At 56.5% G+C, this 20,120-nt stretch overlaps 1 protein-coding gene and 1 long non-coding RNA gene across 8 annotated transcripts in view; one reads left to right on the top strand and one right to left on the bottom strand.

Moving 5' to 3' along the window:
• RPTOR (regulatory associated protein of MTOR complex 1) overlaps nucleotides 1-18,614 on the top strand; it is a 444,673-nt gene extending 426,059 nt beyond the window's left edge. For 4 of the 6 annotated variants that reach the window (XM_064270591.1, XM_064270592.1, XM_064270594.1 and 1 more), the window contains 8 exons: nucleotides 74-178; nucleotides 2,778-2,825; nucleotides 8,015-8,121; nucleotides 13,110-13,237; nucleotides 14,512-14,598; nucleotides 15,630-15,746; nucleotides 16,014-16,143; nucleotides 16,388-18,614. In XM_064270591.1, coding sequence (XP_064126661.1) covers nucleotides 74-178; nucleotides 2,778-2,825; nucleotides 8,015-8,121; nucleotides 13,110-13,237; nucleotides 14,512-14,598; nucleotides 15,630-15,746; nucleotides 16,014-16,143; nucleotides 16,388-16,456 — 791 coding nt within the window. In that variant the 3' untranslated portion in view covers nucleotides 16,457-18,614. The remainder of the gene's footprint in view (nucleotides 1-73; nucleotides 179-2,777; nucleotides 2,826-8,014; nucleotides 8,122-13,109; nucleotides 13,238-14,511; nucleotides 14,599-15,629; nucleotides 15,747-16,013; nucleotides 16,144-16,387) is intronic. The other 2 variants (XM_064270590.1, XM_064270595.1) reach the window with 1 other exon arrangement.
• Nucleotides 167-15,633, bottom strand: LOC111752602 (uncharacterized). Of its 2 annotated transcripts, XR_010318268.1 has the most exons (5): nucleotides 14,969-15,633; nucleotides 14,528-14,607; nucleotides 6,111-6,273; nucleotides 5,426-5,741; nucleotides 167-5,034 (listed from the first exon to the last, which is right to left on the bottom strand). It is a non-coding gene; the product is annotated as an uncharacterized LOC111752602 (long non-coding RNA). The 2 variants fall into 2 exon arrangements; XR_010318267.1 differs by having other exon boundaries at nucleotides 5,426-6,273.
• Nucleotides 18,615-20,120: the final 1,506 nt, after the last annotated feature.

Genomic DNA, 20,120 nt, shown 5'->3' with positions numbered 1-20,120 from the left:
GATCACTGACTGCCACGTGGAGAGCACGTGAGGCCTGGCAGAGGTGCACAGTCTCCCTTCTCTCCTTCCCCAGACGACGGCGCCATCAGGGTCTGGAAGAACTTTGCTGACTTGGAGAAGAACCCCGAAATGGTGACTGCGTGGCAGGGGCTCTCAGACATGCTGCCGACAACGCGAGGTGGGTCAGCCTGCCCACCAGGCCGCCAGAGCCAGGTCCACATCCCTCTTGGGGAGGCCCCTGCAGGGTCTCACGTGCCCCTCACGTCCCTCTGAAGCCAGGCAACCACACAGACCTGGGGTACTCACCCCACTCTCCCTGCAGTCAGCAACCTGGGTCACGGTGCGGCTGTGGGAGGCCACCAGCTCCCACCCACATTCTCAGATGGAAGTTGTGTCTTGCTTGGAACAGCATTGCAGCTGGCAGGCCCAAAGGACCTGCACTAATGCTCTCTGTGCCCCAAAGAGGCATTGCAGGCAAAGCTGACTCCTGTTTGGTGTGATCGCATGCAGAGAGGGCCTGCTGGTTTGTCTTCCTTTGCTTTGGGCAGGGGGCCGAGTGGACCTGTCGCTGGCCTTACAGCAGGGTCAAGGCCAGGTGGCGGCCACTCCCCTGCCCCACCACAATGCTCTGGGCACAGCTTTGCACCTGCTCGCGCTCTCGGCGGCTGCTCTCCTTGCTTGCTCTCAGGTTTGGGGGGCATCACTGTGCTGAGCCACAGCCCACTGGTGCTCAGCAACCTCCACCTCGGACTCCAGGCCCAGACACCCATGGCTTCCCAGGGAGACACCCTACCACCAGGAATGGCTTTTGGGGGTGTTGTCTCCTCACATGGTCATAAAGCCCTCAGGATTTCATGAGACGGAAGTTAAAACACCCACCCCGCCACCACCACCATTTTGGGGTGAGAAGCCGGCACGTCTGCCCAGCTTTCATGCTGCGTCCCTGTATGTGTGCAGGCCACCCTCTGTCCAGCGGCAGCGGCTCTCAGGGCCTGTGGGTCCCCAAGGCAGCACAGAGCCTTCTGCGCAAAGAGAAAGGAGAGGCCCCAACGTCAGTCAGGCTCTGGAAGACTCTGTCCTCCACATGGCCCTGTACCTTCCCAACCCTGCCCCCGCTGTTTCCTTCAGCTGCAAATCCAGGCAAAAGTCTAGGCCTCCTGTGAAGGATGGTGTGTGCAGGGAGGTGGGGAGGGAACGTTTTCTCAACAAAGCTCGGAGAACACGGCATGAAGTGGGCTGAAAGTTTTTAGAAAGTGCGACCTCAGAGGGTGACAGTGGCTCGTCCCTGTGGAGCTTCTCATCCCGACTTCTCACTGGCTGCCCGCCGAGCGGCTGTCTGGGCTCCTTGTCTGAGAAGATGCCCTGATCCCATCACTTTTGGGGGAGAGAGGACACCATCTCGGGCAGGACACCCTCCCTGCTCCCAGAAGTCTGTGACACCTGTGGAGTTACTCCATCTTCCAAAGTGCATGCACACACGCATGTACATACAGAGCCTGGAGACACGCAAACATCTGGGGACACACACTCTGGGACACACACATACATGTACACACAGCCTGGGGACACATGCATTCACACACACATACACACTCATCTGGGGACACAGAGCCTGGGGACACACACTCACATACACATGCACACTCATCTGAGGACACACACGTGTACACAGATCTTGAGGGCACACACGCACACACTCATCTGGAGACACATGCATGTACACAGAGCCTGGGGACACATGCATGCACACACTCATCTGGGGACACACACATACATCTACACAGAGCCTGGGAGCACACACACATGCACACACATCTGGAGACACATGTACACAGAGCCTGGGGGAACACATATACTCACATACACACATGCACACACTCATCTTGGGATACACACATACATGTACACAGATCCTGGGGGCACACACATACACACGCTCAGACATGCACACATACATATACACGTGTACACACAGAGCCTGGGGACACACACGTGTGCACAGATGTGCAGATGTACGTGTACTCACAGAGCCTGAACACGCACACACATGCCCTTGCTCGTCTGAAACAGTCCCGCTCACAGGCTCCTACACACCCCACCAGTGGCTGGAGAGTGGGTTGGTCCTGGCCCCAGACCTCGGAGCTCTGTGCCAGGCTCTAAGTGGAGCCTCATGCAGTTCCTGGACAGCCACACAAACCCTGAGGCTCCTTGTTGAGGCTCTGCCTCAAGCAAAGACCCACAGGCCTCTTTTGCAAGGGCCCAGCCCTGCAGCCTCTTCAATGGGAAGGCCCCTCTCGCCTGTGCTCACCTGGCCGGCTGTGGGCTCCAGGAGCTGCCCCCACTCAGGCCCACCCCAGGTCCCAGGATCCCACGACTCAGAGGGTCCCCGTTGTTCCCCACCATGGCCCAGGACAAACTGCACGTTTCTACCATTAACCCCCCAGCTGACTGTGCCTCTCCCCCATGAGCCCGCCTACACCAGCCTGGCAGGCGGCACTGACGGCAGCTGGGCACATGTGTCCCCCGAGTTGTGGCCTCTGCCGAGCTCCCGCTCATAGATGCTGAGGTCGCGTTAGTCTTCGTCACACGTGTGCCGGGCCGCAGCCCACCCATGGGGGTGGCCATTTCTCCAGGCTCGCCTTCTGTCTGCTCCTTTCTGCCTCCCCCCACTCTGCGGTCATTCTAACTGGTTTGGTGTGCCCGTGTGACTTTGGCTAACTCTGCTCCAGCTGACCATCTGGCTTGTGCGCCCATCCCCCGCCCGTGTCTCCTCGCAGGTCTGGCTCGAAAGGTTTCCATCTGTCTTGACAGCAGTAAGCAGGGAGGTGAGTGGTTCTTCCCCTTCCTGTGGCCAGGGGTCAGGGGCCAGGGCTGTCACCTGTGCTGTCCTCAGGAGCTGTCCCCTCTGCTGTCCTCGGGGGCTGTCCCCTCTGCTGTCCTCGGGGTCTCTTCTTGGGGCCAGGGGCTAGGGCTGTCCCCTGTGCTATCCTTGGGGGCTCTTCCTGTGGCTAGGGGCCGGGGGTCAGGGCTGTCCCCTGTGCTGTCCTCAGGGGCTCTTCTTGTGGCCAGGGGCCAGGGGCCCGGGCTGTCCCCTGTGCTGCCCTCGGGGGCTCTTCATGTGGCCAGGGGCTGGGGGCCAGGGCTGTCCCCTGTGCTGTCCTCAGGGGCTGTCCCCTCTGCTTGGGGGCATTTGTTCTCGGTGTGCAGGTGTGGGGGGCCAGGGCTGGGCCTCTCCCGGGTGCCTACCTCCATCTCTATGGCCCTCCTCCAGGCTGTCCCCCCACCCCACACTGAAACAACATCAGGCTTTGAGCACACAGACTTCATGAGGTGAGGTAGTAGCTTGTGAGGCTCTAAGAAGACATCTTAAAGAAAGATCTATCTAGAAAGACTCCCTGCCATCAGATCTGAACCTGAGGTCTCTCAGGCTCTCTGGGCTCCAAGTTTTCACCGGCAGATGAGCCAGCTCAGCTCCAGGCCCCCTTCTCTCCACCTTGCCTGGCTCCTGGGTGTCTGCTGCATCTGGGAATCTAGTCTTCTCGTCTGCCCCACTCACTTCCCTGCCAGTCCAAGTGTGGAGACGTCTGATTTAGTCCTGGAACAAGGCCGTCAGTTCATCCCTAGCAGGTCCACATCCGATAGGATGGCCCACGCTGCAGACAAGCTCCCGGGAAGCTCAGCCTGTCGTGATTACAACAGAGAAGCTGTGTTTTCCTACCTAGACTTCCCAAACAGAACCCATCGTTTTCAGAATATGAGGCAAAGTCACCCAAAGCCTCTGTTTCCCCTGAAAAATCCACGTGTAAATGTGATCGTTACCAAGACACCCGTCTCACTCCTGCCGCTGGGTGTTGTTAGGTACTGTCCAGTCAGTTCTGATTCATAGCGACCCTGTGTACAACAGAACCAAACACTGCCCTGTCCTGCACCATCCTCACAATCTTTGCTATATTTGAGCCCATTGCTGCAGCCACTGTGTCAATTCATCTCATCGTGGGTCTTCCTCTTTTTCAATGACATTCTACTTTACCAAGCATGATGTCCTTCTCCAGGGACTGATTCCTCCTGATAACATGTCCAAAGTATGTGAGATATAGGCTTGCCACCCTCGCTTCTGTGGAGCATTCTGGCTGTACTTCCTCCAAGACAGATTTGTTCGTTCTTCTGGCAGTCCATGGTACATTCAGTATTCTTTGCTAATAATTGAAAGGCATGGGTTCTTCTTCGGTCTTTCTTATTCACTGTCCAGCTTTCACTTGCATATGAGGCAATTGAAAATATCATTGCTTGGGTCAGGCGCACCTTAGTCCCTAAAGTGACGTCTTTGCTTTTTAACACTTTAAAGAGGTCTTTTGCAGCAGATCTGCCCAATACAATATGTCATTTGATTTCTTGACTGCTGCTTCCATGGGCATTTATTGTGGATCCAAGTGAAATGAAAATCCTTGACAACTTCAGTCTTTCCTCCATTTATCATGATGTCGCTCATTGGTCCTGTTGTGAGGATTTGTGTTTTCTTCATGCTGAGGTGTAACCCGTACTGAAGGCTGTAGTCTTTGATCTTCACCAGTAAGCACTTGAAGTCCTCTTCTCTCAGGTACTCAAGGTTAAAACTGGGCCAACAGACTTAGTGTGTAAGGCCACACTAAGCAGTCTTGCTGCGTAGGAGCATCATGAGGTGATAACGGCCTCGCTAACCAGCCAGCAAGTAGACTCCCGAACCTTCATTTGCAGAACCCTGAGTTCCAAGGCTCCGTCAGCCTTCTAGTAGGGTTTTCTTGTCCTAGTCCGTCTTTCAGTCGCTCTTTGCTGGGGGTACAAATGGCTTCAGGCAAGAAGGCAGGCAGCCTCAAGTGAGCAGGTTACTACGTAGTCAGAATTACATGGAAGTGTCCCATGAAGTTGGAAACGAAGCTCCATTGACCTTGGCAACTCACATTACAACCTTTTATAAAGAGTTCTTACGTTACAAAGTTCCAATGAAGGAAAAGTAGTTAGAAAAGGGAAAACTCAGGTTTGACTTGATCTTCATCTCTATAAAAAAAAAAGTACAGAGACTATTAACATTAACCCTCTAATCTCCAGACAGGAAGAGCCAAACAAAAGTGGAAACAGCTTCCATGTCAACGAGAGAAGCCTGTGGTTGTTATAAGAAGGGCTTGTCTCTGGAGGAGCCTGGGCAGGAGCTTCTCAGAGAGACAGCAGGAAAAGCTGAGGCCCTTCCCTTTGTAGGCGTCGACTAGGCACTTGGAAGCTGGGCATTAGTGTCAAGGGACAGTCTGCCCTTCTTTCATCCCGCCCCCACTGTGAGGACCCCAGCCCTAGCCCAGGAGCAAACACCCCCACCCGCAGCCCTGTGAGTGAGGAGCAGTACCCCCGGCATCCAAGTGTGAGCTCAACACCTCCTGGTCAGCTATGAACTCACATGAACCAGGTGTAGCCTGAGCCCAGGCGAGGTCTTTGCCCAGCCTAAGGCAGCCAACACTGGTTATGGCACAGCCTGGGGATTCGGGGTCCGGGCATGGCTCAGCGGATGGTTCTCGCTCAGGGTCCCTCCTGGGCTGTGGTCAAGCTGTCGGCAGAGCAGCAGTCACTGGAGCCTGGGGTCCCCTCCAAGCTCCCTCCATGGTATGGTGGCCACCAGCCTTGTTGTCACCACCTGGCCTCCCAGGGCTGCCTGTGGGTCCTCACACCCAGCGGCTGGCTTCCCAAGCTCTTGATTCAAGACAGCACCTGGTCATCTTTATGTTAAGGAAGAAGTGGCTGTTTAGCCAGAACACATACAGGACGAGTGGACCTGTGTCCAGGGTGAAGCTGGGTGGAGACAGGAGTCTCCCACACCGTGTGCTGGGGACACCGAGGGCAGTGAGCTTGACCGTCAGGCCCGGATAAGTACTGGGCCCGCCTAGCTGGGACTCAGTCCCACACATAGCCAGTCCCCCGCCCATCAGCTGTCATTGGGGGTGAGGACAGACAGCAAACTCATTCACCTTTAGGAATACAGGGACCTGCACAGACAAGGCAGGATAGGGTGCCCCTCTGACCGGGGAATGGAATGGGAATGCCAACAGGAGAGGCCAGGGAGCAGAGCAAATAAGAGGGGTTCTCACCACTGTGTTCACCCTCCCCCTGGGGCTGGAGGACTGAGGGGACCCCTGAGGAGGTTTGAGAGGGGCTGAAGTGGCAGGAGGGTCCGTAGTCCTTCGAGGTTGTGATGTTTTTCCATTGAGTTCTCCCAGAATCACAGCCGCCTCCTGTGTCCCTCCGCTTCTCCTGTATGGGGGAGATGCCACTTGCTTTATCGTCTTTTACAAACTTGCTGTGAGCCCCGGAGCCTCCTTCCGCTATGTGTAGAATACAGAAAGACGGACAGCTGGGGGCTGTGCAGCTGGCCACTGCCACCTCCACACTCCTGTCCACACTGCAGGGTTAGGCAGACCCCCCTCCAAACCCTCAGAGAGCCAGAGGGGCGCGGCAGGAGCCAAGGAGGACTTTTGGGGGGGGGGAAGGGAAGTGTAAAGCAGGCCACTGCCTTCACCCCACAGTTTGTGGGTTAGTCTGTTAAATTGGCTTCCTGAGAAGGGGGCTCATTGCCTTAGGAAACCCTGGGGCATGATTCCACCCCTGCAGTTAGGAATTTTCCTGAGGCCCTGCTCCCGAGGAGGCAGGTGTTGGCCTGTTCGTCAGGAGGGATGCTACTGGAAAGGTCCCCTGTGAGTCATGATCACACATGCACCCCACGCTCTGTGGGATGACAGTCGCTGTCATGGATTGAATTGTGTCCCCCAAAAATATGTGCCAACTTGGTTAGGCCATGATTCCCAGTATTGTGTGATTGTCCACCATTTTGTCATCTGATGCAGTTTCCCTGTGTGTTGTGAATCCTATCACTGTGATGTAGTGAGATGGATTAGTGGCAGTTCTACTGATGAGATCTACAAGATTAGATAGTGTCTTAAGGCAATCTCTTTTGAGATATAAAAGAGAGAAGCGAGCAGAGAGACGGGGGACCTCATACCACCAAGAAAGCAGTGCCGGGAGCAGAGCAGGTCCTTTGGACCTGAGGTTTCTGCACAGGGAAGCTCCTAGACCAAGGGAAGATTGATGACACGAATTTTCCTCCAGACTTGACAGAGAGACAAAGCCTTCCCCTGAAGCTGACACCCTGAACTTGTACTTGTAGCCTACTAGACTGCAAGAGAATAAATTTCTCTTTGTTAAAGCCATCCACTTTTGGTATTTCTGTTATAGCAGCACTAGATGACCAAGACGATCGTGGAGTCCCCTGTCTATTCCAAGAGAGCCAGGCCCTTGAGCTCCGATGCGGCCTAGAGGGACCAAGAGGGACCTTCATTTTCTTGCCTTTGATGCCATTCTAGAGTCACCAGGCCTCAAAGGTCAAATGTGTATTACCACCTGTGTGAAATAACAGAACAGGCAAATGTGTAGGTTTATTAGCAGTAACGGAGGAGGGAAAGGGGGAGCATCGTCTGGGAAGCAGCGAGTTCCTGTTTGTGGTGTCGGGAAATTTGGCAATGTAGTTAATCACTAAATAGTACACCTGAAAAATGTTGACTTGGCAAATGCTGCACAGTGGTTAAGAGCTACTGCTGCTAAACAAAAGATCGGCAGTTCATACGCACCAGGCACTCGTTCAAAACCCTGTGGGGCAATTCTACTCTGTCCTATAGGGTCACTATGAGTCGGAATTGACTGAGTTCGGTTTTGTTTTTATTACGAGTGTTATAGATATAGATATTACAACAATTTAAAAAATGAAAAGGTGAATGCCTGAAGTCTAGAGCCCCCAGGCCCACAGTGTGCCCACAGTCCTGAAGGTGGCCTCAGGTATAGCTGAGATCTTGGAATTGTCAGCCCAGTCAGCTGTCAGGATGTGCACGGGGATCCCGGCCCATGCTTACATTGGAGGTGGGACCTGCCTGGTGGGTGCAAACACCCAGCGTGGAGCCACTGCCCGAGGCCCCGGGTGATGCCAGTGTCTGTCTATCTGTAGGAGCCGGGATGGTGGTGGACTGGGAGCAGGAGACCGGGCTCCTCATGAGCTCAGGGGACGTGCGAATCATCCGGATCTGGGATACGGACCGTGAGATGAAGGTGCAGGTAAGGGCGCCTGGAGCAGGCAGGGATGTGGGTGGGAAGGGGCTCCGATACCTGCCCACCTCTCTGGCCTCCTGGAGCTCAGCTCCACCTCAGCACCTGATCTGGGCAGAGCCCACCATCCACTCCACAAAGCAGACTCCTTCCCTAGCCATGAAGGACCGAGAAGGATGGTTGGTTCTGTGAGGTGAAGATCAGACATGTCTCCTCTCTCCAGCCTTTTGACCAATTCTGACACCAGCCGTCCCTCCCACTTTCTACGTCTGTGCTGGGTTCAATAATTTGTTGCGATGGTCACACAGCACTCATAGATAATACTCACAGTTAAGGGGTTTATTAGGAAAGTAACAAGTTAAAATTCAGGATCAGAAATGACTCAGGATACAGTTCTTCGGTCAGGAAAGCTTCTTCTCAGTCGTGTCCGTAGGCAGCTATCTCTCTCTGGCTCTCGGCCCCTCAGCCTGGCCTCTGCCCTGCTCGGACAAGTGTTACAAGTCTGTTTAGCTCTGTCAGTAAGTCCCCAGGGGCACCCCACTCCACCAGTAAGCCTCGACCCTAAGGCACTCAGCTCTCTCGCTCTGTGGGCCGGGAAGTCTACCACGCCCTCTCCTGCTGATCTCCTGGTCCTGGTGCCGCCATTTCTCTGCCGCTGCCTCTCACCATCTCGTGCCATCTCTTATGTTACAGCTCTCTCTGTTTGTCTCCTGGGTCTAAGAGGTTCTTCACGGGGGGATCCCGAGTCCAAAGGACATCCTCCAATCCCGTCTCTTCTGCTTGGGGGTAGTTAGGTACCCCCCTGCTCTGGGTTTGGCTCTCTTTAAGCATGTGGGGATGGCAAATTGACCTTATTTGCATGGTCCCACCCCCACAGAGTTCCGTGCACCTTATTTGCATTAGCAGCAAGCTGTCCAATCCCTTTGGTGAGCCACAAGCACCTCATTTGCTGCACCTTGACTCCAAGGGGACACCAGGTCATGGCAGCAGAGGCCAGGCTGCAGCCACGGAGGGGCCCTGCCATCCAGGGCCCACACAGGGGTTGTACAAAAAGCCCTCTCCTGCCTCGCCTCTTCCCACCCCACCGAGAGAGACCACTCTGCTTCTTCGTGAGCTGTCCACCAGGCAGATGAGGGGAACGGCATGGCCCAGCTGAATCGGAGGGCAGAGGGTGAACGGGGACATGGGCCTGGAGGGCTCCCAGGCCAACAACAGTGCACTTCCGTTCACCGCCCCAGATGAAAACTGTTATTCCTTCTCACTGTTATTTCCTCGGGACAGCAGGTAGCACTTTACTACTGTGTGTGTGGTGTATATGTGGGGGGGCGTGTGTGTGGTATGTATGTGGAGGGGCATGTGTGTGTGGTGAATATGTGGGGGGGCATGTGTGTGTGGTATATATGTGGGGGACATGTGTGTGTGGTATATATGTGGGGGGGCGTGTGTGTGTGGTGTATGTGGGGGGCGTGTGTGTGATGTATGTGGGGGGCGTGTATGTGTGTGGTATATATGTGGGGGGCATGTGTGTGTGGTATATGTGGGGGGCACGTGTGTGGTGTATGTAGGGGGCATGTGTGTGTGGTATATATGTGGGGGGCATGTGTGTGTATATGTGGGGGGCATGTGTGTGTGGTGTATGTGGGGGGCGTGTATGTGTGTGGTGTATATGTGGGGGGCATGTGTATGTGGGGGACATGTGTGTGGTGTATGTGGGGGGGCATGTGTGTGTGGTGTATATGTGGGGGGCATGTGTGTGGTGTATGTGGAGGGCGTGTATGTGTGTGGTGTATATGTGGGGGGGCATGTGTGTGGTGTATGTGGGGGGCATGTGTGTGTGGTTTATGTGTGGGGGACGTGTATGTGTGTAATGTATATGTGGGGGAGTGTGTGTGGTGTATATGGGGGGGTGTATGTGTGTGGTTTATATGGGGGCGTGTGTATGTGTCTGGTTTATATGTGAGATATGTGTATGTGTGTGGTGTATATGTGGGGGACATGTATGTGTGTGATGTAAATGTGAGGGTCATGTGTATGTATAGGGTGTGTGTGTGACAGATGTGTATATGTATGTGTGTGGTGTGTCTGAATTGGTGTGGTTTATGTGCACGCATGTGTATGTACATATATACAGAATGTATGTATATGTGGGGTATATGTGTGTAGTGTGTATATATATGGATGTGTGTATGGTGTATGTATTTGTGTGGTATATGTATGTCTGTATATGTGTGGTGTGTGTGTGTGTGTACATGTGTGGTGTGTGTGTGGTATGTATATCTGTGTGGTGTGTGTATATGTGTGTGCCCTGTGTGTATGTGTGGTGTGTACGTGTATGATGTGTGTGTATGTGTGTGGTGTATTTGTGTGGTGTGTGTCTATGATGTGTGTGTATGGTGTGTGTGGTGTGTGTGTATATAGTGTGTGTGTTTATATGTGCTATGTGTTTGTATGTGTAGCATTTGTAGTGTGTATATGGGGTATGTGTGTGTGGGCATGTGCAGAACCAGCTCCCTGGGTTTCCCCAGCCTTGCGTGACCACTGAAGTCACTGCAGTTAGCCCCTCTGTCCCGTTCTCATGCCCCACAAGGGCCCTGCCCAACTTGACTCCCACTTTCTCTTGGGAAAACTCTTTTACCATCTGGAAAGGGTGGCATGAGAGGGTCCCCCTTCTCTGTACAAGACACAGGCCCAGGCACAGATGGAGGCCCCTCACCACCTGCCCCAGGGCTTCAAACCAGTTCATCCAGGTTCTGAGAATTTACATTTCTAAGAATTCCCAGGCAATGTAATGCTGCTGGTTAGGGACCAATTCTGAGAAGCACTGTTGTTGTTGTCAGGTGCCCTCAAGTTGGTTCTCATAGCGACCCTACATACCACAGAACGAAACACTGCCCAGTCCTGCACCATCCTCACAATTGTTGTTTTGCTTCAGCCCATTGTTGCAGCCACTGTGTCAGTCCATCTCGTCGAGGGTCTTCTTTTCCACTGACCCTGTACTTTACCAAGCATGATGTCCTTCTCCAGGGACTGATCCCTCCTGACAACATGTAATAGATGTGTGCAGCTGTTTCTTCTCATTTTGAGTCACACCACATCAGCAAATGAAGGTCCCGAAAGCTTGACTCCATCCACGTCATTAAGGTCGATTCTACTTTGAGGAGGCAGCTCTTCCCCAGTCATCTTTTAAGTGCCTTCCACCCTGGGGGGCTCATCTCCCAGCACTATATCAGACAATGTTCCGCTGCTATTCATAAGGTTTTCACTGGCTAATGCTTTTCAGAAGTAGACTGCCGGGTCCTTCTCCCTAGTCTGTCTTAGTCTGGAAACTCAGCTGGAACCTGTCCTCATGCGTGACCCTGCTGCTACCTGAATACCAGTGGCATAGCTTCCAGCATCATGGCAACACGCAAGCCCCCACAGTATGACAAACTGACAGACACGTGGGGCTGAGAACCACTACCAGAGCCAAACCCAAAAAAACTCAAACCCGTTGCCGTTGAGTGGATTCCCACTCATAGCGACAGTATAGGACAGAGTAGAACTGCCCCATAGTGTTTACAAGGAGCAGCTAGTGGATTTTGTCTTAGTCACCTAGTGCTGCTATAACAGAAATACCACAAGTGGATGGCTTTAACAAAGAAAAATTTATTTCTTCACAGTAAAATAGGCTAAAAGTCCAAATTCAGGATGTCAGTTCCAGGGGAAGCCTTCCTCTCTCTGTCAGCCTTCTCGTCAATCTTCCCCTGGACTAGGAGCATCTCTGTGCAGGGACCCCAAGTCCAAAGGACACGCTCTGCTCTGAGCACTGCCTTCTTGGTGATATGAGGCCCCCCACTCTCTGCTTGCTTCCCTTTCTTTTTATTTCTTGTAAGATAAAAGGTGGTGCAGGCCACAACCCAGGGAAACCCCTTTACACTGGATCAGGGATGTGACCTTAGTAAGGGTGTTACAACCCCACCCTAGTCCTCTTTAACATAAAATTACAATCACAAGATGGAGGACAACCACACAATACTGAGAATCATGACCCAGCCAAATTGATACACACATTCTGGGGGGACATAATTCAGTCTGTGACAGATTTGAACTGCTGACCTTTTGGTTAGTAGCTGAGCTCTTAACCACTGTGTCACCAGGGTTCCACTATAGAACAGTGGTTCTCAATGTTTATTACACACGAGAATCACCTGGGGATCTTGTTAACTTGTAGATTCTGATTCTGTGTATCTGGGGTCTGAACTGGAATCAGTTCAAGCCCTGGCCGCAACCTCAGTCAGTGGGTGCCCCCCCTTCTCTTTCTACCCCTGCCTGGCCTTGGGGGCCTCTGGAGGCCACGCCAGGAGTCTGAGGAGACAGCCCTCGTTGGGTGTCTGCACAGGCACTTAGGATAGGCCTTCACAGCCCCCTTGGTCTCTCACTGATGTGGCTCCATTATCCACTGTGTGGCATTCGTCCTCACATTGCCTGGCCAAGCCTCTGTGACAGGGAGCATCTTGTCCTTTGGGGCCTGTCCTTCAAGCTTGCTCTTTCTGCTAGTGTCCAATACCTGCCCGTCCTTCGCTGCCATTTATGGCCACCCAGGGAGGCGGGGGGTGGGTTATGAGCCAGAGCAACCTCTGAGCCTTTCTCACCTCGAGTTAGAGGTTTTAGAGGGACTGACGAGGATCCTCCTCCCGATGTGTACCTCATCTTTTTTTTAGAAAGAAGGGTGAAGTTGTGGGGAGGCTTAATTGGCACTGAAGCCCCACCCTACAGGGGTGTTTGCAGCCAGGAACCAGGGCAGGTGACAGGCTCTACCGCCTGGCGGGAGCATGGTGCCCCCAGCCCGCCGTTCACATGGAATGGCCGTAACTCAACTCTCCCGGCCCCCCAGACCACCCCTGCGACTGCCTGCTCCGTGGGGCCTGTGGTGGCTCCCCTGGGCGTGTGCAGGGAGCAGGCACCAAGGAAGGGTCAGTAGACCCATACAGGACCTGGCCCTCCCTGCCTCCCTGCAGGACATCCCCACGGGTGCCGACAGCTGTGTGACCAGCCTGTCCTGCGACTCCCACCGCTCCCTCATTGTGGCCGGCCTCGGTGATGGCTCCATCCGCGTCTATGACAGAAGGATGGCACTTAGCGAGTGGTAAGCTCCCCACACCCTCCAAGACGTGCAGTCAGCATCCACTCGGGTCCTGACTTGGCGAAACATGGCACTTCCCCAAGGTGTTCAAGCAGAGGGGCTTCCACCTACTGGCCAGGTGGCCACAGCCCCACAGCCCAGGCCCTGGAGAGCACAGGTCCTCCAAGCCAGGCGTGGGGGCGGGGTGCAGTGTCAGAAGCCATGGAGGGGTCTTGACCAGGTATGTGGTTCACCTGGAGCCCAGCAGGGTACCACCTCCCACCGCTCAGGATTGGGTGTTCGGAGACTTGAGGGTGGGCATAGGCTGAGCTGGGCCTGTGACTGTAGCTGAGTCTGCCGCTCGGCCCTGAGGCAGCGGGAACCATGGCCCCACTGACAGTGCGACATGTGCTTGGCGGGGCAGGTGGTACAGCTAAGAGGCTTCACCACCAGCCAGGGACCATCAGGTCAGGGGCCAGGGTCAGGAATGGTCAGATCAGGGCCTGGGGTCAGGGATGGTCAGGGACAGTCCAGTTGGGGCCCAAGGTCAGGGATAGCCAGGGACAGTTAGGTCGGGGTCCAGGGTCAGGGATGGTTAGGTCAGGGCCCAGGGTCAGGGACGGTCAGAGACAGTCAGGTCAAGGCCTGGGGTCAGACATGGGAACTGGGCTTCTGGACAGACAAGCCTGTTAACCTAGTGTTCTGGTAAGCGGGCCCGTGCGGAGGGCTGGAGCACAGCACGTGTATACACGTCAGCTGAGGGGAGCCCAGGGCCCCAAGACCCTCATGGGCAGACAGACAGGCTGAGCTGGGCTCAAGAGACCACAGGCTGGGGCGACAGCGAAGACACGGGCTGTCCAGAGGGAGGGAACGCCACAGGCTCGGGTATAGACCTGAAGAGGGGCAGTCTGTGGAGAACAGGGGAGGCTGGCCTGGCCATCCTGAGCACACAGCCCCGCCTACCAACCCCAGCCCAGCTACTCCGTGAGCCAATGTTGCTTCAAGCACAGGCCTGGTTCCTGTTTAAACCAAAGCCAAGTGCCATGGCTCCCTCCAGCTCACACAACCTGGGTCTAGACCACAGCAGCTGAAACAACAATCCACCTAACTCAGGGCTTTGGTGGGAGAGGTTGCACCGCCCTTACCCACCCTGTACCCCCCCACCCACTCAGCCCTGACCAGGCCTGCACCCCTTACCCATCTGGCCCTGTGCCCCCCACCCGTCCCTGCATCCCCCAGCCACCCAGTCCCATGCCCCTCAGCCCCACGCCCCCCACCTAACCAGGCCTCCCCCGCAGCCGTGTCATGACGTACCGCGAGCACACAGCCTGGGTGGTGAAGGCGCACCTGCAGAAGCACCCCGAGGGCCACATCATGAGCGTCAGGTGAGGAGCCTACAGGACACAGTTTGCTGGGAAACACAGCCACTCAAAGCCTGGCCTGCTGTTTACATGGCTGGGACTCAAGCACCGGATCCAGCCTTTCAGGGCAGTAATGAGCATCCATCTGGGGTGGCCACAGAGGTCAGGGTGCAGGGCAGGGGCTGGGCCCGTGGGTACACAGGGAGATTTCCTGGTGTCCTTCCCGGTCTCACACCGCCCAAGAGGAGGAGGGTGCAGTGGGCAGACCAGCCACAGGCTGCAGGACCCCACACCATCCCCAGCTGTCCACCCACAAACCCCCTTGGTGGCTCTGCCAGCGCTGCTGAAAGCAGCAGGTATTTGGTTGCCCATTAAAGGGATAAGGCGCAATTACCTGTCACAAGGCCACGTTCCTTCAAAGAAACGCTCTGTCCCATTTGTCATCTGAAAACAGTGCAGCTCTCGGGGCGGCCTCGCCGGGGCAGGGCAGGGCCCACGGCTCATCCCTGTGTCCCGCACGGGGCCCAGTCTCTGCTGCGGTCAGAGCAGGCAGCCCCTGCCCTCCTCTGCATCTGTGCGGCTGAGTCTTTCCAGACCCAGGGCTCCGGCTGGGCGGGAAACTCATAGTGCCAGGGCTCTGGGCTGGGGGGCCGCTCCCAGACATCAGGGCCTGTGGCATCCTGGGCTAAGCCCGTGGCATCACTGTTCCGTCTCAGCAGTGTCAAGGCCTGTGGAGTCGTGGGCTGAGCCTTTGGCATCACTTCCCCCTGGCAGTGTCAGGGCCTGTGGAATCGTGGGCTGAGCCCGTGGCCTCACTTCCCCCTGGCAGTGTCAAGGCCAGTGGAGCTGTGGGCTAATCCCGCGGCATCACTTCCCCCTCGGCAATGTCAGGGCCCGTGGAGTCATGGGCTGAGCCTGTGGCATCACTTCCCCATGGCAGTTTCAGGGCCAGTGAAGCTGTGGGCTGAGCCTGCAGCATCACTGTTCACCCTCAGCAGTGTCAGGGCCTGTGGAGTTGTGGGCTGAGCCCAGGGCATCACTGTTCCCCCTGGCAGTGTCAACGGGGATGTCCGATTTTTTGACCCCCGCATGCCGGAGTCGGTGAACGTGCTGCAGATCGTGAAGGGGCTGACGGCCCTGGACATCCACCCGCAGGCCAACCTCATCGCCTGGTAGGTGCCGCCCCCATGCCAGGACAGGCTGGAGAGATGTGATTGCCTGTCATCCGTGTCCACCCGCCCTTGGCTTTCCTGATGGCCCCGGCCCGGCCCCCAGGCGGGTGCAGTCGGCCCACCTGGGGATGAAGCCCGGTGCCTGAGACTGACCAGGGACAAGTCTGCTCCCAGCCTTCCCAACGGTGCAGACCTCGTCCCCGGGGGCTGTGGAGCCTCTCTCACTCGGATGCCCTGACATCTCTGTACCCCCCCTCCCCACCCCAGCGGCTCAATGAATCAGTTCACCGCCATCTACAACGGCAACGGGGAACTGATCAACAACATCAAGTACTACGACGGCTTCATGGGCCAGAGAGTGGGGGCCATCAGCTGCCTGGCCTTCCACCCGCACTGGGTCTGTACCTGTGCTGAAGGGGGGGAGGGGAGCACAGCACCCCTCACCCAGGTCCTGTTGCCCACTGCCCCCTCACCCCTGCTCTCTCTTGGGGTACAGCGTCCCCGGGTCCCCACCACCCCTCACCCCTGCTCTCTCTCAGGGTACAGCGTCCCTGGCTCCCCACTCCCCCTCACCCCTGCTCTTTCTTGGGGTACAGTGTCCCCAGCTCCCCACCGCCCCTCACCCCTGCTCTCTCTTGCAGCCTCACCTGGCAGTCGGGAGCAACGACTACTACATCTCCGTGTACTCTGTGGAGAAGCGCGTCAGATAGCGGCCGCGGCCAGGTCTCTGCCAGTGCTGCCCCGCAATGTACATAGAGAAGGAGCCGGAGCGCGGGGCCACCCGCATTCAGTCCTGACTGAGCTACTGGCATGAGGTGGCGTGCGCTCCGGCTCTGCTGAGATGTCCAGGAAGTCTGGGAGGGGAGGGCTAGTGCTGTCACTTTGGCCCAACAGCGAGGCTGCCACTCGGCTAAGAACACGGGACCCAGCCCTGTTGCATTTTTCTCCTGAGAGCTTACCTGGGGCAGCACGGGCATGCTGTTCTCCATCGATAGAGCAATGGCTGTAGACAGGCACCTGGATGGCCAGCTCGTGTCCTGGCAGACAGGCAGCCTGGAGCTCGGTGGCCCCTGTGCACCCGCTCTGGCCAAGACCCAACGAGCGAGCAAGCTAAGAGGAGGTGCTGCCCGCGTGCGCCCAGGAGCCCCCACAAGCAGGCAGAAAGAGGCGAGAGATGAGACCACGGAAGGGAAGGTGAAGATGCCTCCCTGAGCCACGTGTGTACCTGGGGCTCAGCGCCACTCCCAGTGGGCTAGCTCGCAGTCGCAGGTGGTAAGGACCACAGGCACCTCCTGTGGAGACCCCCGCTCCTGGGCAGGACTCATGGCATCCACAGCAGGAGCAGGGCCTGTGGCCCTGGACAGATAGGTCCCTGGTCATTCCGCCACCGCCTCGCCCTGTGGCTCCATTCTCTCTGAGGCACTGCTCTCCCCTGCCCATGCCTGGCACACGTGTGACATGTATGTGTGGGGACCACAGCCCCTCACTCAAGTCCACACACACGTACATATATGTGCTGGGACTACAGTCTCCTACCTGGTCCACCACATGTGTGCACAGGCATGCAGGCACCAGTACCTGTCCTACACGTGTGAACATGTATGTGAGAGCACCATGTTCCCCTGCCAGGCATGCACACGCATGTGGATACCAAGGCACGGCTAGATCCCCCAAAAGCACCTGTGGGTCAACAGCAGGCCGCATCCCTGAGTCACGCCCTCCAGCCCTTTGTCCCCATGCACTGTGTAACCAAAGCGTCTGGCCATCTGCCGTGCAGGAGAGCTCCTTGGTCATTGCTGTAGCGTGTGTCAGGTGTGTCGGGGGGTGTGTGCATGTGTGTGAGTCTGAGCGGATGTACATGCATGTGTGCATGTCAGTGTGAGCAGATGTGCACGTGTGTGTGTGAGTACGGGTGGGTGTGCACGTGTGTGTCAGTGCAGGCGGGTGTAAACGTATGTATGTATGTTGGTGTGGGTGGGTGTGTGCACATGAGTGCGTGTGTGAGCCGCGGGGAGCTGTGTGCTGACTCCCCAGGAGGGACCAGAGCCCCGGGCTGAGCAGCCATAGACACAGCACAGTGATGATCCCCCGGAAAGCGTTTCTCCCTCTTCCTGTGGGAATCGCCAGCACTCATTAGACAGGTGTGGGGTAAAAGGCCAAAAATGGTGGAATTATGAATAACAGTTGCCATGGGAAGTCTGCTCCCTGGTGTTTTGGATGACTGTTGTGCCCTCGCCCAGAGTGGCATTGGTTGGTGGGCCCAGCAGGCAGTCCTGGGCTGGGCACCGTAGCCTGGGTGTCTGTGTTGGAGCCGGGCAGCCATGTTCTGGGGGCAGAGCCTCGAGGAATCAGAAAGGCCACAAGAGACGCGGACCCCAGGATTCCAGGCAGGGCCACTAGCTCAGACAGCATTTGTCAGCTTGTAGGGTCCCAGGGGGTGGCCTGGGTCCTTCTGGAAGCCCAACTCTGCCCACAGACACTGACCTGGTAATAGCTGATTCACTGATCCTAACCTCATGCGCATTTGTTTGTTCTGAGACAAAACCATCCCTGCGAACTGCAGGCGGCACGCAGGGGAGGCCCCCACACCTCTGCTGCCTGTGGCCCATTGCCCACTTGGCCCTGCCGTCCCTCAGAGCCTGCGGGGGCCGGACAGGTGGGTGCATGTCTGTGCCAGGCAGGTGTTCAGGGCTGATGCGAAAACTCAATCATGAAGTTGACCAGGTGCGAGAAAGCACCGACCTAAAGGTTCACGTATCTCTATTTATTTTACCAAAATGCAAATTGAAAGACTTTGGAAACACACGGAACTGTGATGTGCAGTGAACAAGAAGGACAAGCTGTCAATAAACATGAATGCAGCGAGGACTGGCTGGGCTCTGTCTTTCAGGGAAAAGGTATGTCTGCCATGTTGGAGGCAAGTTGAATAGCTTTGCTCTGTCCCACTATGACCTTCCCCCCAAGGAGGCTCCGCTCCAGCCCTGCTGCAGGGGCAGGGGGGGCACATGGGGGCCCCTGGGTGCAGTCCTCTCTGCAGACAGCCAGGCCTGTCCCCGGGGGCCCCACCTCGGAGCTCTGGGCCTGGCGTGTCCCTCAGGCAATGTCCTTGTCCCTTGTCAACAGGAGTGGACAGAAAAAGGCGCTGACCTCTCTTCAGCAGCACTCCCAGCCCTGTGTGTAGACAGTTTGTCCAGGAAAACACCCAAATGGACAAGCAAAGTGACACGGCCTGAATGCCCTCCTACCTCATGTGCCCAGGCTCTGTGGCCTTGCAGCCGTCACCCAACTCCTGACCACTTCGTGGGCCACGGCCAGCCAGCAGAGCCTCCTTAGGGGTGGGGTGTTTCCACAGAGCCAGGAGTGGCCCTGGGGTCACTGCAGGGAGTGGGGAGTATTGCTGAGGGTGCCCAGGGTTGAGGGGCTGCACAGGCAGGCGAAAGGGGGTATGGACAGCGATGGCTGCCCAAGGGTCCTGTGGGTCATCTCGGTGGCCCTCACACCTCTCTCAGCCCTGGAGGCAGCAAGGGACAGCTCGGTCACCCCCAGAGAGAAGATAGAGGCTCAGGCAGCAGGAGCGGACCTAACCCATGCACCCTGACCAAGGCCACATGCAGAGACCCTGCTGCACCCCACGTGAGGGCTGGGGTGCACCCAGGGACAGGCCCATGGGGCTCTGCCCCTGAGAGAGAACTGGTGCACACTGCCCAGCACTGAGGCCGGCCACACCAGCGTCCCTGCCATGGCCACTGCTCAGGAGAGGGCTCGGAGCCACTATTGGCGAGGTCCCCGCCTGGAGAGGCTCATCTGTTCCCGGGACACGTCCTCACTCGCCAACATGTGCTGGCACCTCCAGCCCCGCGTGGCTCCTACATCACTGAGTACCTGTCTTCCCTTGTCCGCCAAATGCAAGAGCCAGCAACACAGGCGCATGGCGTGGGCATGGCCAGGGAAGGGTCCCAGGGGACAGCAGCCGCCCAGGGGCTGCGGGCATGGTGGGAGGAAAAGGCCAGGTCATGGGCACAGGGGGACCTTGAGGCCCTCGTGTCCCCAGGTGGAAGAGGCCCCTCTGCGTTATCTCCAGTGCTGCTGTGACAAGTCGCCCCAATGTTGCTAGCTCAGAACAGCACAGATTTGTCATGCAGTCTTGTGGAACAAATCCGAAATGTCATGGTGCTGGCAGGGCTGGTTCCTTCTGGAGGCTCCAGGGGAGGATCCATTTCCCTGCCTTTTCCAGCTTCCAGAGGCCGCCCGCATTCCTTGGCTCGTGGCCCCTCCACTTCAAAGCCAGCAGTGGCAATCCAGTCCTCTGACTCCCCTCCACTGCCTCCTGTTCCACGTTGTGCTCACAGAGGTCCCTGGTGGCACAGTTAATGG

This window comes from Loxodonta africana, chromosome 18 (assembly GCF_030014295.1).
Source record: "Loxodonta africana isolate mLoxAfr1 chromosome 18, mLoxAfr1.hap2, whole genome shotgun sequence".
In the NCBI taxonomy this organism is placed as follows: Eukaryota; Metazoa; Chordata; class Mammalia; order Proboscidea; family Elephantidae; genus Loxodonta; species Loxodonta africana.
The sequence above is the reverse complement of the archived record's forward strand: the minus strand, read 5'-3'. Positions and strand labels throughout refer to the sequence as shown.